This window comes from Perna viridis, chromosome 10 (assembly GCF_037379345.1).
Source record: "Perna viridis isolate PV_CMFRI_1.1 ecotype Kerala chromosome 10, ASM3737934v1, whole genome shotgun sequence".
Classification (NCBI taxonomy): Eukaryota; Metazoa; Mollusca; class Bivalvia; order Mytilida; family Mytilidae; genus Perna; species Perna viridis.
Genome location: NC_142454.1, coordinates 10,369,711 through 10,397,176, shown reverse-complemented (window position 1 = coordinate 10,397,176; position 27,466 = coordinate 10,369,711). Strand labels below are relative to the sequence as shown.

Genomic DNA, 27,466 nt, shown 5'->3' with positions numbered 1-27,466 from the left:
TAAGTCTGTTTTACATGTCTGGTCTTTGTCCCTGGATTACATTCTTTGATTACTGCTATAACCTTGGTTTCCTTGATTACTCTTTCTAATTTTCAGCTAAATTAAAAAAATACCATTTGAGTAATACTCTTTTTAAATCCTACATTCATATATGAAAACATTGTGGCGGAGTATCATTTAATGTCCAATTAGATCCCCCCCTTTTTTTATGATATTAACACTTTTAAATCTGCAGAAAAGTGTAAGCTTTAAATAAATCTAGATAGAGATGTCAACAAACAATAGTTAAAATACTATATAGGCAGATGATTACCAATTTGAATGATTTATTTTAAACATAAGTCTTGTGGACATTCGACAGTAAACATGTTGAAGTCTTGAATTTCCAAAAGGAGGTTTTTGGCAAACCCAGCATTTGTATAATCATTGCCCATCTCTGATTATTATGATCAAGATATTAATTGCAAGTTGATAAATTAGTTACAGAAATTATAATGGAAATAAAGAAAGATAGTGTAAACATGTTAATTTTGCGGTTGTTAATTTTCGTGGATTCTGCCAAGTGAACATTTTCGCTGGTATCAATTTTCGCAGTTCCAAAAGTATGATAAGCATTAAATAGTGTAGAAATTAAACTTCTGTGTTCTATTTTTCACGGTTTTCTGTCCATCACAAAAAGAGTGAAAGTTAGTACACCATGAAAATGAGTAGGCTTACAGTACACAACTTTAGTTTCTACTCATAATGTGAAAAAACATGGTTAATGTTTTTTAAAAACACGTTGAAGTGGCTTTATTGAATTTTTCAGGATTTAGAAAAGTCTTTGCAGAAAATGTGGATGGCATTGAATGTGCTTTTGACACATACCAGCCTTTTACTTTTTGGACAAATGGCAGCTCTGATTGTGTTTATAAAAAATCATTGTGTAATGGTGAAGGTCAGGTGGTTCATGACCCTGGAAATAATGTTGGTGACCAGCAGTGTCGCTGTGATTATTTACAAGGGTATAACTTTGTCATCAAACCAAAGAATGCCTGTACCTGTTCTCCTTCTGAAGAGGATTGCAGCTGCTATAAAATGTCGTGCCCACAAGGACAATTACTTACACCTGGTAAGCTCTTGTACTTCTAAAACATAAAGTACTGAATTTGAAATACTACAACAAATTGTTAACAGGTTGTTTATGTATAGCTTATGAAGTTATGATTATTGTGCAAATTGTTGTATCCATGTAAGGAAATGTTACTTGGTTTACTTGAGACTTATAGGAGTTGTCATTACATTTTCATTTTGAGACCCAAACCTATCATTATCCAATATGACATTTGGAGGTTCCACTGAATATCTCATCCAACCAATATTTCCTTATAGAACAACCCATCAAACCCCACAGTCTAGGATGTTCTACAAATAAACGTTCCTGTCCTTGGTACAACGTTTAGTTCCAAACGGCCGGACAAGTTACATAATTTGACACATGGTAATGTTCTTCTCCGAAACTGTTATTTAAAGTTAATGTGTATATTGTACCAGACTTGGAAAGGTTATTAATATGTAAGTGTGACGAAGGTATACCGGTACTTGAATTTGAATTATTCATGTGCTGGCCCAACCTGATCATATTTTCCAACAAATATTCAGTTTGTAGATGTGAAATGTTCGTTAAATTGTGGAAAGGTGATTTTCTGATTTATACAGAAATTTATACTTATTATGTGACCATTTCATAATCATATCACAGAAATTCCTGAGAATGCTGCTGATTTGTGTATCGAATGCAAATAGACTTTGCATGTATATGTCGTTTTACCATCTTGCCAGAGCATGCATTCCGTCTCACTGAACACAAGGAATTCAAAGATCCAGTCAATTTATGTACCTACCTTTTTATTCATATAAATGCCATATTGTGATATTAAATGTACTTCTAAATTTTCAATTGCTTACTACTGTTTTATCGTTTATATTGATTATTTTTCATAGAAAAAAAATATTTCAAATAATAATTTACAAAACTTTTCATTGCTTTTCTGGTTGCTCGTCATACACTGCATGTAAATACCAACTGAGACAATAATTGACTTCGACTGACATCTTATTTGAGTATTCATTATTCATAATTCATTTTCATTCCATTTCATTTTTATTCATTGCATGCTTCATTTAAATATCTGACTATCATGGCTTCTGGAGGGGTTCCCAGTGGAAACAGTACTCCTAAACGGAAGGCTGTTGATTTATTGACCCCAGAGAAAATTGAGTTGATGATTGAGCTCATCAATGCTCATTCAAAGAGTAATCAAGGGAACCAAGGTTATAGCGGTAATCAAAAGAATCTAATGTAGGGACAAAGACCAGACATGGAAAACAGACATACACAACAAAGAACATAAAGTAACTAAAATCATACATACAAAATAACAAAAGTCAATGAGCAGCTCGGACTCCACTAAAAACTGGGAGCATGGACTAGGTACACCAGTAGGGTAAGCGTCCTCTCCTTTTCTAGAAACACCCACCAAGTTGCTCATAAAAGGTCAAGTCTGGGGTAGACAAACGAGGAAACGAAAACTATGACCCGTTGAATAAATCAGTTTTCATGGTGCTGATGGATACACCATAACGATCCACAAGTTCATGATGACGACCATAAAACTTCTGTAGTGATGACTTCAATCTTGTAGCAACATAACCCTGTTCCAGAAGCCTATTTGTTAGAGTTCTAACGCGATACAAAAAGTCTGCGAAGTTTCGGCAAGCCCTGGCATAACGTATGAGTTGTGAAATGAACACTTCATATGCAGGAGCCAAAGGGATGTTGCCACCGATGAAAGGAAAGTTGACAATTCTGAATGAAAAGTCATCACGTTTGTCGTAAAGTTTGGTCAATAGTTTTACTTTACCATCGATTTCTAAGTGTAAGTCAAGATATGAGGCTGACTTCACAGTGTCCGTAGTATCCTTTATCTCAAGTTCTTTTGGACAGATGCGATGTATCAAATCCCCGAAATTAGGATTGTTTAAAGTATAAAGTTGTGTAGAGTATGAAAAGTATGTTAAATTACATGCACATCAGACCCATCTTAAAACTAGTATTCCTTGGCTGGATAAAGGTTCTAGTAAACCAGATACAGGTCTGAAATTAGTCAACCCAACCCCTGTAAAACCTAAACGGGTCAATCATGTGACTGTTAATACTCATATAGAGTATGCTAGTGTACATTGTTACACTAAACCCAGGATCCCTAAATTTTCTTTTTGGAAGGTGTAAAATGAAGTTGCTTTTAAGGTATGGAAGTTTGAGGTTGTATGCACCTTATGAGAATAGAATTATTTTAGTCAATTTTATTTCAATGTATTAGAGGTTCATGGAAAGTAAAAAATAGAAACTTAAAGTAATCACTTTCACTTCTTGAAAATGCAGATTTTTCTCAGATCATACGTAAACTCAAAGGTATTTACAGAAATGTATTAACTAGTGGGGTTTGCTTCCACAGTTTTATGAGTAAACAACAACCAAATCAGTCTGATGCTGAATATGGAATGAAGCTTGAAAGTTCTATGCAAGCTGCTATATAGACTGTTCATATAGTGGTGTTCGAGTCGAGGTCAATGCTTTAAGGGTAAATTGAGGAGGGTATTTGAAAGTTGTGCCTGGTGGAAAGTTGAATAGATTTGGTGGTATATCTGTTCAAAAGCTCCGATCAGTTGACGGGGACAAACATGAATGTTTTGTCACGGGAATACCAAATATTTGTACGCTTGGTAGGAATTTTCAATATGAAGAGTCGTATTTTTAGATGGTTGATGATGATGGGAAGCCCATTGATCATGTGAAAAAATGTTAAAAGATCTTATAAACAAGGTTTTTGATACATTGCATTGAATACCAAGGTGTAAGGTAATTTTTGCCCCTATTACTACTATTAGCTTTGAAATATGGAATAATCTGAGATACTGTCAGAATAAAACTACTTACTTGAAGTATACCAACATATATTGTGATATGTAAGAAAAGTTGAATTTTTGTTTACATGAGGTCAATAATTTGATGACATTTATGAACACCAGTAATTGTGTACTTACACCTAGGGTGCAATTAGGTATTGATTCTCAAAGTTGATTGATGGGGTACATCCTGGTCCTGATTTGACTAGTAATTGGATAGACTGTATGTCTTATGTCATTTAACAAAATGAAGCCAACCGTTAATGGCTGTATATATTGCTGTTGTTTTTACATTTATATTCGAGATATGATCAATATTGACTCTGAGGTTTGTTCATTGTTCTATGTATAATGGTGTTTCCTGCATGCAATGTAAGGATGAACACATTTCCTATCATGTAAACTATTTTTGTATTATGCTATGGACTGAATATTTTAGTCCATTTTCAATGTACATTGTATGTAATTGTTTAAGAGTTTAGGGACAAACCCATTCATTTTTCAATCATTCATTCATCCTTCCATTCTTCCATTCATTCATTCATTACTTCTATCATATTGACACATTGGACGGGACTGTATGAAGAAATGGACTTTAATTTATGTACGGACTATATTTAATTGTTTATGCATTTGTGCGCTAAAATACATGTAACTGCATGTGCACCCACACTCCATTGGTATTGGTATTTTAATCGAATCAGACAATATTTGTTGACCAGTAGTTAGTCACATGTAGGGCGGAAGAGTAACATCGCCATCTTATTTGTTAAATTCATTTTGGTTTGTATGTTTATGATTCAGAGAGATAGATTATAGATTAAATTTTAGTATATTGAGACTAGAACATCTACATTCTGAATAGAAAACTCTTAACTTTGGAAAATGATTTTAATAACTGTGATTTTAACATTTGCATAATTCATTATTACCAAGTTTGTGTACTTTGTGGGAAATACTTAATATAGGTTATGCATGCTATGCGCATTGCATGTTATTGAATATCCCTGGTTACAAATGCCTCCTATCATCTATTATGTTTGAGGGTTTATTAATTTTGCTCAAGTTGATTTGCATTTCAGTATGGTAAATACAGTACCGTAAATGTACTTTCAGAATAAATTTATATATTCTTGGATGGTTCTATTTTTAGCAGTGGCCTTATTTATACATTACAAGACCCAATACCATCACTTTTCACTGCGTCATAAAAGAATGTGATGCTTGCCTTTTAATGGCAGTAATTCAAAAAGAAGTAAAAATTGTGATACAGATCATTTGAACTATTGAAAGTTTATTTCTATTTCCTATTGTTTTTTAAGGTACTACAATATTTGTCTTTTTGGGGTTTTCAAGGACAGGACATTTCAGAAGGTGCAGTCATGCAATATGGGCCCTATCGTAAACATTTTGTAGGCATTTTCATAATGATTTTTTAAGCAACAATTTTTTTCTTCCTATTATTGTTACGAAGTTATAAGCTAAAACCCATAAACATTACCGGTTTTGACCTTTCAAGGACAATAAGCCCCACAAAGAGTAATCATACAACAACAAAATGAGATGTGTGTAGAGCTTTTTAATTGAACCAAATAAGGAATGTCAGATTTATTTCTCCGGTTCTCTTGTATATGTTGTTCTGGAGATATATGTAAACACAGGTGACATGACTCTGGTGGTCAGTATATCATGTATATATAAGTAAAATTTATAAGGGATACTGATGACCTAATACAGTAATTTAGAAGTGAAAGATTTTTTAAGAAAGGTTGTAACTCATGTGCACCTTCGGTCTTGATGAGCTAAAAATAGCCAGTTTATCAACTTAGGATGAGTTTTTTTCATTTCACTTCCTTATAATTTTTCAGATTATGAATGTTTGTCAACTAAAGAATGGAAAATGACATTTGGTTGCCTGGAGTTAACTCCAAGGTGAAGTTTAAAATTAGACTGCTTGCACATACATTGTATCATATTAATCAAAGAAATATTGAATTCAAGGGAGTATTACTCTGAATAAAAAGTTGGCATAATTATATTATTACTGGAATCTCTATGTATTTCTGTTTGGTTGTCATCATTTCTTGTAAACCCAAGTCCTCTAAAACCGCATACAGTTTTTTTAATGAAAATTCAAAGAATGTTTGGCATCATGTGTAGATATGCATAACAGAATTCATACCTGTAATGTTAAGTTCATCTGCCAAGTTATTTGACTTTGTCAAAATTAGAGTGATTATGCTTTGCTAGTACCTGTATATATTTTTGGTAATCTTTTGTAAAAGTTAACAGACCGGTATATTGGTAATGAGTGGTTTTTTGGGCTTGGGACAATTTCACAGAAGATGTAGCATCTTTTTAATCTTTAAAATAAGTTTGTTTCATAATTACTTACACTGTCATTTTTTTTTTTATTTTTTTTTGAATCGTTTTCAGCTTTAGCTAACCAATTTTTTTATTTGTTGGCTGAGTAAGCTTTGAAGTTTCAACAGAAATTTTCATTGCATTGAGAACTTAAATTTATTGTTAGACAATATTATAAACTGAGAACATTGATATAAGCAATTGTTCATTCAATGGATTGGTATTGTTTTGTTTAATAATGATGTTTTTTTTATCTTTCAGCCATTCAATAACAGAGCCTGCCATTGTTTTGTCAATGGATACTTCTCAAGGTATTCAGATTTTAATCAATTCAATGACATTATGCTTTAATTTTGTTTCTGTTTTTTTTTTTTTTTTTTTTTTTTTTTTTTGTAAGATGACTGTTCTATACAACCACAAATTTGAGGAAATGTAATGGCATCGTCATGCTGTCTTTGTTTTGCATTATTTTGCATTAACTTTTATTTACAATATTTTGAGTAAAAATTTTCAGATTTTTAATTAAAAACTCATGAACATTTTGTTTAGGAACATGGCCACCACTGTCAAGTTACATAGGTGAGAAATTTGACCACACCCTCAAAGCCTACTTTTTATATGCCTGTCTAAGACGAAATGTATTACGGTATAACGCTGTCTGTCGCTCTGTCGTCCATCGTCCACACATTTCAGACAATAACTCAAAAATGCTTCCACCAACTTTCTATAGTAGATAGAATAGAAACCATCCATTGATGAAATGATCCCTATAGTAAGTCCTTCAAAAGTTTAAATTTGGGTCAAAGTTGTTAGACGACTCCTTGTTAGAGTTATATGGACCTTGAAAGGCAAAAATGAGATTTATGCAGTTTGTTCGTCAATATCTTGAAAAATATAATATACAGAAAAATACATGTAATGGTTGAAATGATCCTTCATGATAAGTTTTGGGTCAAAGTTGTTGGACGACTCTTTGTTATGCTTATTACCCTTGAAAGTTGAAAGATGAGCCAGGGGAGCAAATCAGGCACTTATAAGCCTCTCCTTTTATTTTATGTCTGATTTTGAAATGAAAATCCCTATCTGCATTTAATTTTCACCTGCAATGAAAGTCATGGAAAGTGGAGTTTGAAATTGTGTTTAAAACGTGTTTAACAGAAAAGACTTAAGTTACATGAGTCTGAAAATGGGTGATGCCATAAAAATCAAATTTTTAGTTATTGGTCTGTGTTTGAATTTTTTTTTATCAAATTCTTCTGATATGAAAATCCTTGTTTGCATTTTTTTAATAAGATTTCACATATCTCTTGCAAATTTTGTGTAATAGAGAACAAAAGGACCAAAAAGCTAACTTTAATAAAGGTGTTAAACAGATGTTATTACATGTGTATTATTTAAGTTGATGAAAATAGTTGTTTGTTTATCTAATTTTGATGATTCATCAAGGCTAAGGAATTAAATGAGTGACTTTTAAGCAACAAATCTTCTTACTTTAATTGAATTTTAAATTTTGTGCAATATGATGTCTAAATCCAATTGTTGAGTCCATCACAAACTAACTAAGTCCCAATCTTTAAGTGTGTCAAAAACCAGTATTGTGTCCACATTTGCTCCAAGTGAACAAAATTTGACATGTTGCCATCATACAACCATCTAGGCAAAGCTTTTGATTTATTTCTACATCACACAAATTACATATTTTTTCTTTGATTAGGGAACTATAGATGCACTGTCTATTTAATAAAGTATAAAATAAAAAGAAATAATTGTAAAAGAGATAAACTAGAAAAACTGTGAGAAACCATATAGGAAACTCCATAAGTGATTTAGGCATTTAGATTAGTAAACAAAAAAGGGGGGTCTCTTGGTTGACCAATAACTTAGACATGTTTTGCTTCATGAAACCCTGAAAGTCAGTCAGATGGGAAAACAAAGTAGGAGCTGCATAATGGCATCATGCAATGCAAAAGCAGTGCAAGTTTAATCAAAATCCATTCAGCAGTTTAAGAGAAGTTTCAGATAAGAATAGGGGGCAGACAAATGTACAGACCCTGTGATTACTACATGCACATTCCTCTCACTTTTCAAGTGAAAGGTTTAACAAAGTATTTCATTACCTGTTATTCATGTGGTTATATATGCTTGGAGATGATATTTTTTTCTGTGTAATATATTACAAGACACAACTAAAAACAAAGCCTTAATCAAATATTTATATCTATTGTATGAAGGGGATACATAGAAGTCAACATATTTGTCTATTTGTCTGTCAGCCAATCCATCTTTTTGTTTATGTTACAATTTTACTCAGAGTTCTTTAATTCCTTCAATATATTTCAATGAAACTTTATTATACTCTCACTTAACCAAGTAGGTGGAATATTGTAATCACTTTTTTGTCTGTCTGTCCAAACCTTTGCTCCCAATGGATGTCCAAACCTTTGCTCCCAATGGATGGATTAATTTCATATTTGGTATTTGGCTTTATATATATCGAGTCTACATTGTGACTTTTTGTATGAGTGGGGATATACCAAGCCCAACAATGTGTGCAACTTTTATTCATTTTTTGCAAAAGAAGAAGTTAGTGTTTTGGTTTTTCATATTTAGAATCACCAAGGAGTATATCATTCAAAAAGATAAATGACTTATAGACTAATGAAATAAAGTTTTCTATTGTCATACAAGACCGATTGTATTATGGATTGAAATGCTTGACTTGTCAAGGGAAACAGTAGTATATTATACAATAGTTGTTATGTAGAAAGCATTACATTGTATCAAGATTCTTGACTACCTATGAGAGAGATTGCCAAAAATGTTTATAATGCTTCTAGCCTTAGGCGAGGCAATATTACTACCAAAGGGCAGTCACTTTATCGATAATATCTTCTACATAAGAAAGGTGGTATTGCAATGAGGAATCTGAAGTCAGCATAAACATGTTAAAATCATAGGCATTGTAAACTTGTTAATGGCCTCTTCACATTTTAACTAACAATAATAAATACCACATTTTAACCATTGAAACTAGTTTATTCTTCTCTGATATGAAATGAATTTTATCATTTACTAATAAAGCTCTGGGCATAATATCACACAATTCAATGCCACTTCAGATTCTTGATTGAAATAAACAGCTAATGGAGAAGTAATTTTTCAGTTGATTGACTGCCCTTGGGAAGTGATATTGCCTCCTACATTGATAATGTCTTCACTGTAGGCCCCACAATATTTCAACGTTTCATGCATCATCACTGTCCCATGGTCAGTCAATTTCTTATGATAATGTACTTTATATTAGCTTCTATTGCATAATCAATACTCTATATTATTATAGAACCTGTAAGAAAATCTTCCAAAAGAATTGGTTTTATTGTTGTTGCTGTTTCCATGGTCCTGATACTTTTTATAGGTAAGTATATTTGACGTTTTAGGTACATCACACTTGCAAGATGGGAAAATTTGCACAATATGTAAGTTTAGATTCAAAATGAGGCCTCATATCTTGACCTACACTTAGAAATCCAAGGTTAAGGAAAACTATTTACCAAACTTTACTACAAACGTGATGACTTTTCATTTAGAATTTTCAACTTTCCTTTCATCTGTGGCAACATCCCTTCAGCACCTGCGTATGGAGTTTTCATATCACAACTCATACGTTATGCCAGCGCTTGCCAAAACTACGCAGACTTTTTGTATCATGCTAGATTTCTAACAAATAGGCTTCTGGAACAGAGTTATGTTGCTACAAGATTGAAGTCATCACTACACAAGTTTTATGGTCATCATCATGAACTAGTGGATCGTTATGATGTATCCATCTGCACCATGTAAACTGATTTATTCAACATGTCATAGTTTTCCTTTCCTCTTTTGTCTACCATGGACTTGCCTTTTTATTAGCAATTCGGGAGGGTTTCTAGAAAAGCAGAGAATGCTTACCCTACTGGTGCACCTGGTCCATGCTCCCAGTTTTTAGTGGAGTTCGAGTTTCTCGTGCTTTTGTATGCTTTGTATGTATGGTTTTGGTTGTTTTGTGTTCTTTGTTGTGTTTGTCTGTTTTGCATGTCTGGTCTTTATCCTGGATTACATTCTTTTGGTTACTGCTGTAATTTTGGTTCCCTTGATTACTCTCAGAAATAAAAGTCCAGGACTTAGATTTCTAAGGGTTTTCTGAATGCATAAGGTTTATTAGTTTTAGCTTAGGTAGCAACTTTTTAGTGACTTCTCAGTTTTTTTGGGTTTTTTTTCACAGTTCATTATCATAATAGATTTTTTTACATTGTACAGATTCTTCCAAAATGTGTAACAGTCATTTTCAGTATCTCACAGATTCTGTTCGCAAGCAGTACCACAAAACTTTTGTAATCATTTATTTCTTGCAAGAAATGTTGGTTTCAAATTAAGTGATATATACACAAAATTTTTTTCTATCATATAACTGTTGAGCATGTAGTTTTATCAATTGATAATTCAGTTATTTTTGACAAATTGGGTTTATTAAAATGTAGATCTTTTTATAGGAGACAACACAGAACGATAATCAATACAAATTTAAGGTTTGACCTTAATTTTTATTACTTTATATTGATTTTTACTAGTTTTATATCATTTACAGCGAAATACTTGCCCCTATATACTCTGGCAGCATAAAGGCAAACAGAAAAAGAAAACAAAACAAGACATACTGAGGCCAGAAATTTCTTGGGGCAGGCCCAAAAAATGCAGCAGGGTTAAAGTACTTCGCTGCGATCACAACCTTCCCCTTTTAAATATGGCCACTGTGGAAAAAACTATTAAATATTGTACTGTCAGAAATTTGTAAGTGAACTAGCTCTCCAGCTAGTATTTCTATTCAACCAGTTTTATGATTGAACCAATATGTTAATCACAAGTGTTTCAACCTATGCATTTTGTGAGGCCAGGTGAACTGTTACCATCACTTGGCTCCAGTAGTCGTTAACAATTTTTCAAAATCTTCACCTCTGACACTACTTGACCTATTGGATCCAAACTTGGTATGAATGTTTCTTGGGGTATTTTGAACTGATATGGGGATTTTGGTCCATTGAAAAACATGGCGACCATTACTAAAAAAACTGCTCAGACAGTAGTTTTTCGCATATATCTCCAAAACATTGAGAAATAGCCAAATTCTGATATGAGTTTAAGTGTTCAGCATGTTGAGATCTATCTGTTGTCAAAGTTTCGTTTTTATCTAATCAGCCCGGTTGGAGTTACTGCCCGTTTTCGATGTTTTTTGCTATATTTAATGTTATTTCTTTCAAAAATCTTCTCTTCTGACATTACTGGACCAATTGGAACCAAACTTGGTATGAATGTTCATTTGGGTGTTTGCATAGAACTGATATGGTAATTTTGGATCTGTCAAAGAGTAATCAAGGGAACCAAGGAACCAGCGGTAATCAAAAGAATGTAATCCAGGGACAAATACCAGACATGGAAAACAGACATACACAACAAAGAACATAAAGTAACTAAAATCATACATACAAAGTAACAAAAGTAAATGAGCAACTCGGTCTCCACTAAAAACTGGGAGCATGGACCAGGTGCACCGGTAGAGTAAGCGTCCTCTCCTTTTCTAGAAACACCCTCCGAGTTGCTCATAAAAAGTCAAGTCCGGGGTAGACAACGACGACAGGAAAAATAGGACCTGTTGAATAAATCAGTTTTCATAGTGCTGATGGATACACCATAACGATCCACGATGACGACCATAAAACTTCTGTAGTGATGACTTCAATCTTGTAGCAACATAACCCTGTTCCAGAAGCCTATTTGTTTGTGTTCTAGTGCGATACAAAAAGTCTGCGTAGTTTCAGCAAACTCTGGCATAACGTATGAGTTGTGATATGAACACTCCATACGCAGGAGCCGAAGGGATGTTGCCGCAGATGAAAGGAATGTTGACAATTCAGAACGAAAAGTCATCACGTTTGTCGTAAAGTTTGATCAATAGTTTTCCTTTACCATTGACTTCTAAGTGTAGATCAAGATATGAGGCTGACTCCACATTGTCTGTAGTATCCGTTATCTCAAGTTCTTTTGGGTAGATGCGATGTATCAAATCCCCGAAATTAGGATTGTTTAAAGATAATACATCATCTATATAGCGGAAACTGAGATTGAAGGATCTAATCAAACGATATTCTTTCTTTCTGATCAGATCAGCTATAAAGTCAGCCTGGCTGTCGTTTCTCAAAATAGAACATAAGGGCTTAACAGTAGTTTTTGCGAAGTATATCTCCAAAACCGTTAAGTTAGCCAAATTTTTTCCATTGCTAAAATGATCCTTATTATAAGACCTACAAAAGTCTTCAGGGATCAAAGTTGTCAGACGACTGCTTGTAAGAGTTATTGCCCTTGAAAGATGAAAAATGACTTTTTTACAGTTTTCAGCCAATATTTTGAAAACTATAATAGATAGAAACTTGCAATTACTGAAATGATCCTTATGATAAGTCCTACCAAAGTCTTCATGAGTCAAAATTGTTAGACAACTTCTTTAAAAAATTTACTGCCATTGAAAGATAAAATTAAACCAGGTGAGCAATTCAGGCCCTGGGAGCCTCTTGTTTTTGTAGATGTATTAGTGTTTAATTGTGAGTTGAATTTTATTATTTATCTTCATTTTATATTTCAGGAACAACATTTTCAGTACATATGACACCCAGAGGCAACACAAAAGGTATCATTATATATTATTATATACTGAATATTATATGTCAAAATCGGTATCACATGCAGTATCAACCCGAGACTCCTATGTCACCCCAAGGGCCACAAGCTCACAGGACGATACAGGTCGAGGCTTGATATCGCATGTGCTACAAATATTGACATGTCATGTTCATTGTATCATTTGTTTTAACCATACTTCAGGTATGGTCTGTGAAGGGGTGCCATATAGGGTATGCGATATAGGTCTAGAGGTGTGATATAGGGTATACGATATAGGATAGACTATATATACGTAATATTACATGTCAAAATCTGTATCACATGCTAGTATCACATGCACATGCATCAGCACCATGAAAACTGATTTATCCAACGGGTCACTGTTTTCCTTTCCTCGTTTGTCTACCCTGGACTTGACTTTTTATGAGCAACTCGGCGGGTGTTTCTAGAAAAGCAGAGGATGCTTACCCTACTGGTGCACCTGGTCCATGCTCCCAGTTTTTAGCGGAGTCCGAGTTGTTCATTTACTTTTGTTACTTTGTATGTATGATTTTAGTTACTTTATATTCTTTGTTGTGTATATCTGTTTTCCATGTCTGGTCTTTTTCCCTGGATTACATTTTTTTGATTACCGCTATAACCTTGGTTTCCTTGATTAATCTGTAGCAACCCAAGACTCCAATATCATCCCAAGGGTCAGTGGCCCGGGATTGATATAGGTCCAGGGTTGATACTGCATGTGATACAGATTTTAACATGTCTTTTTCATTATATCATTTATTTTGACTTTACTGCAAGTATGGTCTGTGAAGGGGTGCGATATAAGGTATGTGATATAGATCTAGAGGTGTGATGTAGGGTACACGATATAGGGTAGACGAAATAAGGTTTAAACAATCACCAGTAATGAATGTACAAAAAAGTTTTATCTTAATCTAAATATGTGATATAGGGTCTACACAAATACTTACAATGCATATACAATTAAGTTTTATTTTATTATAAGTATTAGATATAATTTTAATAAAAGTATCGCATGTATGACATTAAGTAAATATATATCAGAACTCAATGTTTTAGCTCACGTGGCCTGAGTGATCAAACAGGAAGTTTTCGCATATTTATTTCCAATAATGTTAGGTTTAGCAAAATTCTAATATGGGATAATAGTTTTCATCATGATGAGATCTATCTGTTGTCAAATTTTCATGTAAATCTGTTACGCCATATTAGAGTAATTTCCCTTTTTTTGACATTATTTAACTTTCAAGTCTTCATCCCTGACACTACTAGAGCAGTAACAAGAACCAAACTGGTTATAAATGTCCCTTTGGGTATAGAACTAATATTGGGATTTTTTATCGACCATTACACCTGGCTACTGTTATTTATAATTAAGCATAGGGGTGAAACAGAGGTTTTGCGCATTTTCTCCAAAACTGTAAGGATTAGCCAAATGCTGACAGTGGGAAAAGTGTTTAGCATGATGATATGAGGTCTCATTTTCATGCAAATCTGTGTTATGTCATGTTGAAGTTATTGCCCTTTCACGCATTTTTTATTGGTAATGTTATAACTTATGAAAAATTTCTCCCCAGAAACTACTGGACAAAATTCAAATAAGTTAATACTGTTGTTCCGTAGGCATGAACGCTAGGAATTGTTATTATCCACAAAAAAATGGCTGCTTTTACAAACAAAATGTGGCTAATTAATCCAAGTGAGCATAGTTACGGCAAGCTCTGGCATAACGTATGAGTTTTGATATGAAAACTTCATACGTATGTGTTGAAGAGATGTTGCCACATATGGAAGAAAAGTTGAAAATATGGAATGAAAAGTCATCGCGTTTGTCGTGTAGTTTGGTCAACTGCTTTCCTTTACCATAGATCTCTTAGTGTAGGTCAAAATATGAGGCTGACTTCACTTTGTCTGTAGCATCCTTCATGGCAGGTTTGGGGTAGGTACGGGAGTAGCAAGTGTCATGGTAGGACTGGAGACCTTCTTTGACAGCTTTGAGTATAGAAGTTAGAAGTTTTGAAAGAAGTTTGATGACGCATTTTACAGATCCAGCTATTTAGCGTTGTTTGTATGGATTCTTGTAGAGTTTAGAAATCCAGTATGTAGACGGTATATCACAATCACCGTCGTCGATAGAGAGACCAAAAGAGAATAGCACAGATTTATGGCTATCCACTGTCTCTTCTTTTGAGAGTATAGTGGCAGTATAGGTCTTATTACTGCTATTATTTTTTTAGTCTACTTCTGATAATACACATTGGATGCAATATGTTTTACAGACAAAAACAAAGTTGTTTTGGGCTTTGTCTGCTGGTACGACAACATTTTCGACATCTATAGTGGACAATGTTTTTGCTACATCAGGTTCTTTGAAAACTGATGTAGCATTGACACTCTTTGACCTACTTAATACTTCCATACGTTTCAAAATTAAGACATCACATCCTTTACCTTTATGGCGTGTGGTTCACGGTACTATGGCACTTTTGAAAGGACTTTACGGAGATTCGTATTTGATGATGTTTTAATCACCCATAATGACGTGACCGGAAGGCCCATATTTGAATGGAGAGTTTTTGCCAGAACAGTCTGGAGGTTTAGCCTTGAAGTAGTCAATCTCGAGGTTCTGCAATAACCTTGTACAATTGAAAATTTTGGATGCAGTTGGTCAAGTATAGGAATATGAAATTATTGGTCTTTATTTTCTTTGAAATACTGTGTAATTTTTTTCCGTGAGTTTTTTTTTTGTTTTTATGATTACTGATGTAAGACAAACCAATTAGGAGGTGGCCAATCTATAATGCGCTGTGTCATCAGAATGACTTAGGCATAGATTCTTCACCTTTATTATTATACTCCGACATGAAAAGCAGGAGGTATATAGTGATCAAGGAGTCAGTCTCTATGTCCATCAATTTGTCAAGATCCTGTTCTAATTCCCAACTTCTCTGAGACATCTGAATGATTTTTGATAAAATGTTCACGGACATTGTCATAGGTATATTTGAATTTAAGCGTATTATTATCCACACTTAAAATGGTTATCAATTACTTCATTATGAACAAAATATTCATTTATTTAATATGGTGATTTACAACAGCTGATCAAGCTTGTGGTATGCCTTCTTACGGACTATTACATTATGTCTTTCTGCACCTGCTCTTATGTTTTCCATCTGAATGACGTTTAGGGATTTTTGCAAAATATAGACTGTCATTTGTCAACCAGGGAGGACCATTTTCTAATCTCCAACGCCGCTGAAACCATTAAATGGAATTTGATGAAACTTAAACAGATTGTTTATTACCTACGATTTTATGCATCTTCTATTTTGTGGTTCCATCTGAATGCTTTACTCACTTATGGGGTATCCTATATGGTGTCTTTGGAGGGAAGTGAGAGGCACCAAGTGAATTTTACTCAAAGTTATTTTTTTCTAGTTTTATTGGTGATGAAAGTAGAAACATCGCCATTGTTTATCCTTAATTAAGCAACTGAAACTACTGCTACTTAGCCCTTAAACATGACAATTGATATGAAGCATTTTCCCTATTATATGAATGTATAAAGATTATATCAAGTCATATAAAACATATATACATTCATAAGAAGGCATAGCACAAGCTGATATTGTAGATTCTGATATTTATTCATAATAAAATAACTGATGATAATTTTAATTGTGTATAATTATTTGGTGGATTTCAACATACCTATGCCAATGTCTATGAAGTCTGTTAGCCATAACTTGCTTTACACAAGGTAGCACCTGAAGACAAATATGTTTTTTTTAACTCTCCTAGTTTTATTTCATGTTTTCCAACAAAAGCGTAAGGAACGTTCAGTTTTTTTTTCATGCCTCTACCCTTATATGACCGGCATACAATTTTTACTCTTGTTGCCCCTTCCAAAACATGTACATGGTATCCTGCAAGTCAACGAGAAAACATTTTTTTAGGTCACCTGGCTGAAATGATATCCTTAGCAATTTTTCATCTGACGAAAAGATGGCACCATAAATCAAAATTGTCGACTTGTTGACCTAGCTTGAAAACCAAAGGGTTTAGCCTAATTTTCTAGGGGGAGAGAATGGTCAGCATGGTGAGACCGACCTATGCTGATATTTTCATTAAGATCTGTTGCTCAGTGTTGGAGTTATTGCCCTTGAAGACAAAAAAAAATGACATTTAGAGATTTATTTTATAATATGAAAACTGGATGGATAACAATGATGCTCTGTATGGTTTAAATGATTCTTGTGACAATAGTACGGTAAGGTCAAGAGTCCAGCTTTAGAAAGCTTTAAAGACTATTTTTGACCAGGTCAGCGATTCAGGCTCTCTAGAGCCTCTAATTTACTTCTCTCCCAGATACTTTCATATTCATTATGTGGGTAGTTTATTAGAGACCTTTACCTATTATACATACAATTTTAAACCTCCACGCAATCAAGATGCTACGACAGTGAGTGATCTTATCAATGAAGGCATAGTTTAATTGTACCCATTATAATGTGGTATATTTCAAGGTTTGCTTTTATAAATGAAATTTACAGGGTGTTATTTTAACTTAAAAAACAAATGAATTTTGTACAATCGACTAGAGGGGCTACTGGCTCTGCTTACTATTATGTATCATATGCACTAGTCTGGTTTATTTGTTGACATCTGAAAGGTAATGTGTGATGAATGCATCAGATTTTTGTGTTATATTTTTTTTTTGCAAGTTACCTGCCTCACAAACAAAGAAGGCAGGTTAACTATCTGCTGGACTCTGTCTGTCTGTCCATTTTGCTCAAGGGTACCTAATTTGTGTAATCTGTAACTCAAAATTTAACAGATGTAAGTAAAACTTGATTGAACATGTGTACATACCATTGTGGACAAATGTAATTAAGGTTTCCTTCATTTTTTGCATTTTTTCCATCAGTATATGCTTTCTTGAAAACCATGCAGAATTGTCTTAAAGTGATAACAGCAATTATAATAATTTATAGTGCATTGGGTATCATCAAAACAAATGTTGTGCTGTGTTCTCTCGAGGCTTTTAAAGCATCGCTATAATTCAGGCTAAATGCCAGTTTGCGTTGGGCTCGTAGCCATTTTTTTAACGGTTAAGCAGTGTTTCATATCAATCCACGATCTCCACTACTCCAGTATTGCCACCCATAATTACGTCGATATATGTTCATGACAAAGTTAGTTACAGACCCCATCGATGAAAAGATAAACGAAGGAACAGTATGAAGGAAATGGGAGCATCTGAATTTCTAACTGACCAAGTCGGACCACAGTAATCTCGCCCCAGATATTGCTTTGATATACAATATTGTTTTCCAATTTGTATTTAAGTGCTATTCTGTGTTTCCTGATTTCAATCTTTTAGTTGATTCCCTTTAATGCATAAACTGTATGAAGATTGGCATATGGTATATATAACATACATATGAAAAAAGCTTAACAAATTTTGAATTTTTAAGAAAAATACTTCTTTTTCAAGTGCATAAAAATGTATGAAAATGTAAAATTCCCATCTCGCCGATTGTACAAATTTACCATTTAAATCAACACTGATAATTTAAAAGTAACTGTAGATAATTTTAATCGTTACTTCGGGTACGACAAGCTGTCGAGTACCCATATCAAAACAGAAGAAAAAACCCTACAATATTCATTAACTTGACAGTGTGCCAATTTTCAAAAGAAACTAAGAAAACTGACTGTATTTAACTTGAAAGATTGTTTTTCTTACACCTTTTTAAAACTATTTTGTATTAAGCGTTATAATGTTTCCTTTATTAAGAATGAAAGTAGTCCAAATTTAATGATGAAAAATGGCGTAAAATGAAAAAAAAACTATGTAAAAATTAAATATGACTGTTACTATAAATAGAACAATTTTTGAGAAGAATTATTAGCATTTATTTTTTTAATCTTAACTTACTACCTTCCAAACCCAACATAAATGTTCAGACAATACAAAAATGACTTTTGGACAAAAACAATGAGTTTTAGCATGGTTTTCTCAAAGACAGTCTCTTAAGTACATTACATTAAAAAAAATGTAATCCACACGGTAATAATTTAACTATGAACATATTAAGGTTGGAAGGATGGTTATTTGCTGACAGATATATAAGGGTGACGCAGGTCCAGACATGTAAGGGTTTTGTGTAAGGTTTTTATTTTTTTTTTCTTTTTTAGGCTCAAGTAAACACGATATACCATGTAATATTAGAGGTAAGGTTTCTCATTATTAGGTAGTATTTTATGTAATGTTTATTCCCACGTCATTACGTCTTATTTTCCCTCCATTACTTGAATGGGGAGGGCACCTTTTACGACCATATGAGGACGTGTGTAATGGCGCAGTCAATGTCGTCGTCGTTGAGGTCACAAAGTTGTGTATTGATTGTACTTACAACTAAAGGAAGGTTTTTTTTATTATTAAATATGGACTTCATGGCCCCTACCGTTTAAGAAAAAGGGGCCAAAAAGGGTAAAAATCTAAAACCCGTGTAGAATGTTTGTTTTTTTTTTCCTATTTTGATTTCTTTGTATTTTGTTTCTTATTTAATTATTAAATCTGGTAAGCAGATTTTGTGTGCTTTGGACTGTTTTCCAGTTTTAGGGGAGAGTCAAAGTTAGGCAATGACCAAAAAAATTAGCTGTTATATTTTTGCTCTGATTTCGAAAATTAATTATGTTATTGGATTCCTCATAGAAATTCCTGCTGCATTTTTCAATCAGATTTCAAATATCTTTTATGGTTTTCGAATTATAAGCGATCAAAGGGCCAAACCACCAACAATATACTCATCATTTTTGTTCCGATTTCAATTTTGTATTCAGTGGATTCTTCATAAAGATCTCTGCTTGCTTTTCTCAAGTTTTTCGAGTTTTATGGTTTTTATAAGGCCACAATCGAACAAAAATCGACTTTTTTTTGGCCTGATTTTTAAACAAAAATTCCTATGAGATTCCCCTTAAAAATCCTGTCTGCCTCTTTCAATCAGATTTCAGATATCTCTTATGGTTTTCTAGTTATAAGGGGTTACAGGAGTCACACCTAAAAATGGACATTTGGTCTGATTTTTTATTAAAGTAAAACAATTGTGCAATATAGTGTCCAAGCCATTTGATGTGTCCATTAAAAATTGTAAGTGTGTCAATAACTAAAGTTGTGTCCTTACTTGACCCAACTGTTCAGGATTCGACCACACCGGTCTTATCATGCTGTGCTCGATGAAGCTTTTCATAGGTTCCCATTTTGCACCTTTTTTATATTTTGATCAAAGTCCATTGAGGTGGAGGATTCACATAGAAAAACATGGATTTTGTCATCAATGAATATATGGAGAGTTTATCTCTTAATTATTATCCTCCAACACCACTGAATGAAATTTACTTAAACTTCCAGAGAATCTTAATTACATATTGTTTTTGTGCTTCTCTTAGGTTTTGATCCAAACTAATATGGAGGCCAGAAGGTACATTTTGTCAGTTGATAGAGTCGGGGTATCAAGTTTGCGAGCATTGTTTATGAAACTTGTGAAATGTTTATTTTCATAGATTTGAATTCCCTTTCGATTTTTTAAAATATCGGGTTTACGATTTTGAGTTGTGGGAATTTGTTTATTAAAAAGGCGGGTTTCTCAGTATTCAGATTATAGCTCATTAGTAGATGCATCTATTTTCATGAAACGTTGGGAAATGGTCTTTTGATATTAATGTAAGCTCCTTTTTAATTGTAAATCATTTATAATATTTGGTTCTCTTCAAATGAATTGCTTGATTTAGGCTTCCTATTTTGAGCTGGAGCTCTGCTGGACTAAAGGTCCCGGTGAACTTATCACTTTGCGTCCTTTGTCAATACTTTTTCAGGTTTGGCTCAACTACTTAAAACCTCTTGACATTTTTTTTAAGATTGAAATTGCTTTTGAATAACAATTGTTGTATTGGTTTGGGAACATTATGGCATGCATGCTTATTTCTTAAGGACTCGTTTACAGGTGTAGTGTCACCATAGTTGTCCGTAGACACTTGGGTTTTGTGCAGTAATGGAATAGTAGTTGAAGAATTGAAAAAAAATATTACAAGGTGTAATATCAGAAAAATTAATATTTTGTTGATTTTTGATAACATTGCTCACATCCTTAAGAAGTTAGGTGCTGAAAAGGGGGCTAAACAAGCATTCCGTTAATCTTAATTGTTTAACCCATGAAGGATTTCAGGGAAAAAACAAAAATTTTCTTGGAAATCACTTGCGTAAAACTATCGATATTCATGGTATTATACTATAACTTTGAATACCATGATAAGGAAGTTTTTGATAGAGTCCTCATTACCCTAATGACATACGAAACCAACACGATGGCCAGAAATAATAAACAACTTTGTAAAAATTGTTGGGTATATTTTTAATGACTTGTAATAACAAAATTACAAGTTCCTTGACCACTTTCTTACTGTTTAGAAAATCTAATGCTCTCACAAAATTTTCATAGCAGTCTAAATTAAGAGCAGTAATAACTTTTTGAAATTGTCTAGGAGTTGACTTCTGTCGTCCGTTCAATCTGCATAGTGAATCTATGTTTTGGATTACTGCAACAATATTCTAATATTTTAATTAAGTTTATAAGCTTAAACGTTCAGTGAACACAAAGCTGATTTTGTCTTGTGTTAAAACAGAGATCAACTTGTTAAGAGTTTTCTTCTACGAATATTTCTATTTTCTTTGATGACAGTGTTACAGATCTGGAAATACAGGGTAAGAGAATTGTATAAATCAATGCGCATCTTTTCCCAATCAATCAAGTGTGCAAATGTATCGTATATGAATGGTCCAAAAAAACAGAAAAGAAAATTATAAATATGATTTATATAAGATTGTAAATGGTTATTGCTACTTGAATTCAAAAGTAAAAAAAAAGTTTTTAAATGATATTTACTTTCTATTCAAAGATTTACAAAAAACAAAAGTTGATAATTGGAAACAAAAGTTGGAAAAGTTTGTACCAACCAGAGCTTCAGCAGCTGTGATGGAGTCTATGATAAAGAACCAGTGTGTTGTTATAACAGGATCTCCTGGTTGTGGTAAAACTGTTACTGCATACCGTGTGGTATTAGATTTGATAAAATCAGAAGAGTACGATTTGTTGATTGTGTGTGACCCAAACGACATACTGAGATATTCTAAGGCAGATGGGAAACAAATTATATTTATTGATGACATATTTGGTAAGCATGTAGTCAACAAAAAAAACGTAGATTGGTGGGAAAACCAATTTAAAGGTGTTCAAACATTAATGTCACAAAACAATAATTTAAAATTGTTGGCGACATGTAGATCGTATGTTTTCAATGTTACATATTCTAAATGCTTATTGCATTTTGATCAAATTAGTTTTCTGTCTGAAGACATATGTCTCACAATCGATGAAAGGCGGACTGTCGGACATTTGTATATTGGTAATGATGTCCGACTTGATGATAAGATACTAATGGAATTTGACTTTTTTCCAGAGTTATGTAGTTATTGTTCGGTAAACCCTGACAATGTGTTACATGAGCTGGAAAATCCTCGCATGTATGTTAAGTCCGAAATAGAAATTTTGTTTAATCATCTAGATATATATTTCATACTTTTTTCACTGTTGGTCATGTCAGGTAATTTGTTTAAGATAGATGTGCTCACTAACGAACGTCATAAGGAAAATGATAAGCTAAATGAATTGTTTCGTGAAGTCGGGTTTAAATCAGTCTCCGAAAAGCAGTTACTTTTAAGGTACTTTTTTTCGCTTAGAGGTTCTTTTTTACTTGAAGAAAAGAATATGTATAAATTTAAAAGTGAAAAATTGTTCAATGTTATGACCTGGTGTATTAGTAAATATATTATGAAATCATTGCTTAAGTATGGAAAATGGTCAGTTTTGAGGGACAGATTTACACTTGAGCAGTATAGTAAATATAGAGGAACACAACAATATGTGTCAATTCCACAATGTTATGAACATCTCTACCTTGACCGTCTGTTATTGGACGTTAAATCGGGATTATTTTGGGATGTATTTTTGGACGCTAACAACAATCTTTCAGACTTCAGACACATCTTTTTAAACCATCTACGTACCAATTTTACTTGTAAAGATTTTAAAGAGGACACAAAGAAGTCCACTGTATTACATGCCGTTGCTGATCAAGGATATGAAGATTATGTCATTTTTTTTGCTGGTTTCGGTAAGTCAAGGGTTAACTTTGAGGACGCCCATAAAAACACACCTCTTCATTTGGCAGCAAAAAAAGGACACAAGTCTGTAGTTGAAGTATTGATAAACAAAGGGGCGTTTATTGATAAATTGAATGAAGATGGAAATTCGCCGTTTCTTATCGCATGTAAAGAAGGTCATGTTGACACTGTAGAAATTTTTTTGTCAAAGAAAGCTGCAATTAAACAAAACCCTGTAACTTTACAAACAGCATTGCGAATGGTTTGTGAAAACGAACACATACAATTGGCATCGATGTTATTACTACAAAATTTGAAAGTAAATGTTACAGATCAGAAAGGTTTTACACCATTACATTTGGCATGTAGAAAGGGAAATATTGAATTATGTACCTTACTTGTGTCTCATGAGTCAAATGTCAATTATAAAGATAACAAATCAAGATCTCCAATATACCATGCTTGTAAAATGAACAAACTGGATATTGTCGAACTTCTTCTAAAACACAATGCCAGCCTTGATATTGAAACAACAGAAAAGAAAAAACCCATTCACATTGTATGTGAAAAAGGACATTTTGAGATCACAAGCAAGCTGTTAAATCTGAAGGTGAAAGTTGATGAAAAAGATAAAGATGGCAATACCCCATTATATCTTTCTTCTATGAACGGACATGTAAAAATAGTTGATCTATTGCTCATAGCTAAAGCTGATATTAACCTTTGGAATAACGGAAAGAATTTACCTATTCATGCAGCATCCAGTCATGGACACTCCGATGTTGTAGAATATTTGATAGAATACAATACAAACATCAACTGTAAAAACAAGGAAAACCAAACACCACTTCATATTGCATGTAAAGCAGGTCATATTGACATAGTTAATCTTCTGTTAAAAAAACCAAAAAAAATAGAGACTCAGAAAACAACTCGACAAGAAAGTGCATTAAATATGAAAGACAAAGATAGTAGAACACCACTACATATTGCATGTGAGAATGGACACATCAATATAGTGAAATTGCTATTAGACCAAGAGGCGGACATCAAGTGCCATGATAAAGATGGTTCAACTTTAACTCCCAGTACATGCGGGGAAGAATTTGTCGACGTAGAACCGTTGTTATTACAACATAATACACGTACTGATGTAAACAGTACAGACCTGAAATTACAGACACCGTTATTTGTTGCATGCAAAAAACAAAATTTCGAAATGGCTAAAATATTGATTGAGAAAAACGCTGATGTGAATCTGTCCAATGAAGATGGTGATACACCGCTCCATCAAACTGCGGCTTGTGGAGATGATTTACTTACTGAATTATTAGTGACACATAATGCAATTATAAATAAGAAGAATAAGTTAGGAGAAACACCTCTGTGGAAATGCGCCATTAATGGACATAAATCTGTTTCACAATATTTAGTGAATAAAGGGGCTGAAACTGGTATCAGTAATAGTCAAGGAACAACTCTCGAAACTACTATCGTAAAAACTAGTGATAAAGAAATAGTGGATATTGTGTTTGGAACTGGTTTTTAATGTATTAATGTATTTATGCTACGGTCTTCAGTAAGGGGCACAACTTGAAATTTAGAAGAAAAATGATTCTTATCAGCACATTACATGTTGACATTTTTTGTAAAAATGTGTACACATATTTTGCTTGTTAGCAATTTAATAAAAAAATGTTAAAACATATTTGCAGTATTCAGATTACTAGTGATGCAGCCCGCAAATATATATAGTTTTACTTTTGATAAAGCTCGTATTAGTCACTTTTTTAAACTTGGCTATATTGTAAATTTGAATATTAATTACAATTTGCATCAATTTACAATGTAGCCAATATTGCAGTGTCGTCTGCATATGATAAAAAAATACCAAATAAATTTAAATAGAAATCATCGTTAGCCCATGAAGTTTGCAGTACTTATGTAAAAACGTAACTTACATGGTTTTAAACTGCTATGAAAAATCGTTTTATACGGTTTGTAGGATGAATTAGACTATAATTATCTGTTTTACAATTTCATATCAGTAAAAATCAATTGGATGAAACCTTTTCACGTGGTATTAATTAATCTGCAGTAAAAGGTTTTACCAGTTAATACAGTGATGTGATAATGCCCGATTACGAGTTTAGAGTTACATCCCCTTATTCAAACGCAGTTATCAGTGTAAATATTGCGAGCCTCACGTCTGCTCCTGACGCAGAAACATGATTTGCACCGCTTTCTGAAACAAATAAATATCAAGGATATGTTTTTTTATGAAATAAACATAGTAGTTGTTGATAAACTGGTCAATATCGTGATATTCAGACTGCCCGTAGGTCAATGATATTGACTGCCACAGTGATAATGACCTAGCCTGCTCCTAGGTAATTAGCTCTGTCTCAGTCAATACTAATGTCCGGTGGGCAGTCTAAATATTTCGATATTGATCAGTTTATCAAAAAGTAAACTTATTTATTTCATTAAAGAACCATATCTTTGATTTTTGTTTGTTTCAACTCTTGGACAGAACTGGTTTAACACACTCGTTTAATCTAGGTGTTCTTCAACGTTTTGTTTTCATCTGGAAAGGTTAAATCTGATACTGGAGGATGTAATAATACTAGAAATACGATGAAATTTTGTCAACTTTGAAAATGATGATGCACTACTGAAATTACAAAGTGTTGTAAAAGTTTTTCGTCCATTGTATTTTGACTGTCTTCTTAGATTATTATATTTTGTAATAATATTGTCATTGCTTTACAGATTTTTATTCATTTATTTTGTATTTATTAAGTAATTGAATTAATTATTTATTGTATAGTTATGTTAACATTGTTCTATTGCTTCTATTCACATTCCGATGATGGGGACTTAAGAAATAAAATTTCAAACTTCAAGGCTTTTTTCATGATAATTTAGCATACAAACAATAGGGAAATCGGGAGACCTTCCTTATGGACCGTTTTGTATTTCGGAGAGATTGAATGCCGTTTAACAAAAAGCAAAAACTACTTATGACGAATCACAAAAAAAACATCATCATGATTTTTTTTAAATTATAACTTACCTACTATAAACAAAGAATATGGAAAAGTGAACTACGGAATTAGTTCTTTTCATAAAAGACCACAGAAAATAGTAGCGAATGCAAAATGCGAATTTCAATCTCCTTAGACTTTTTCTGTGTTTAGGCGTTTGAAACTTTGACAACATGTCTGATTTAAAAACAAAATAAATGAACGGACGGCTTATGAAGTGCAATCAAATGTTTTGACAAGACAAACTTGACAGGGAGCGAATGAGAGCGACTTCTGATAAAGAAATATTTCATGGAGACTCCATTTTATCATTGTTGTATCCCAGCTCATTAGAGTTGCAATTACCTTGTCCATCCATGTGTTACACTTTTTTCGAAACAGAGTTCACAGCTACTATTAGAGGGAATGTTTAGATATTTGGCATATTGCCTTTGCATGATTTACCTTGCCCCCCTTTCCTAGGTTGATTGGGGATATTCTTAGCACGTCGTCGCATGCAACCTCTTGTTTTACCATTGCTGACAATTTGTTTCACCTAATTTTACTCTCCAAACCATAGTGCGGAGTCGCAACGAATTATTTCGTTTACAAATGTTCTACAAGGACTAGTTTCTTCGTCTTAGCGTTCAAAATTAAAAGACTTCATATGTATTACATGAAATGTCAACCATTTTGGATACCATTTCTACTGTGACGTCGGATAAAACTGGGTATTCTCCAAAGAAGAGATAATGGAAATCAATTAATCTCTGCTTTCCCCTTTTGGTCTCTCTATCAAAGACGATGATTGTGATTTACCGTCTATGTACTGGATTCCTAAACTCCATAGTAATCCATACAAACAACGTTTCATAGCTGAATCTGCAAAATGTACCAACAAACCTTTTTCACAACTTTTACCTTCTATACTCACAACTGCCATAGAGGGTCTGCAGTCCCTACCACGACACCTGTTACTCTCGTGGTGGTATTAATTCAATGTGGATCCTGAAAAATTCGAAAGATCTTTTGGAGACAATCAGTTCAAGACTATTATCTGAATATAATAGCATTAAAACTATGATTTTTCAACACTGTATACTTCTATTCCCCATACTCAGTTAAAATCCCGACTTAAAACATTATACATCGTTGTTTTTCCAAAAAA

General features: G+C 33.3%; 1 protein-coding gene across 5 annotated transcripts in view; it reads left to right on the top strand.

Moving 5' to 3' along the window:
- The window catches only part of LOC148604486 (uncharacterized), a 64,389-nt gene that overhangs the window by 16,892 nt on the left and 20,031 nt on the right, over positions 1-27,466 (top strand). For 2 of the 5 annotated variants that reach the window (XM_088550942.1, XM_088550943.1), the window contains exons 4-10: positions 809-1,111; positions 5,817-5,880; positions 6,574-6,623; positions 9,653-9,727; positions 12,986-13,030; positions 19,249-19,284; positions 22,009-22,284. In XM_088550942.1, coding sequence (XP_088407068.1) covers positions 809-1,111; positions 5,817-5,880; positions 6,574-6,623; positions 9,653-9,727; positions 12,986-13,030; positions 19,249-19,284; positions 22,009-22,284 — 849 coding nt within the window. Of the gene's footprint in view, positions 1-808; positions 1,112-5,816; positions 5,881-6,573; positions 6,624-9,652; positions 9,728-12,985; positions 13,031-19,248; positions 19,285-21,791; positions 21,815-22,008; positions 26,179-27,466 lie in introns of those variants that run through there. The other 3 variants (XM_088550939.1, XM_088550940.1, XM_088550944.1) reach the window with 2 other exon arrangements.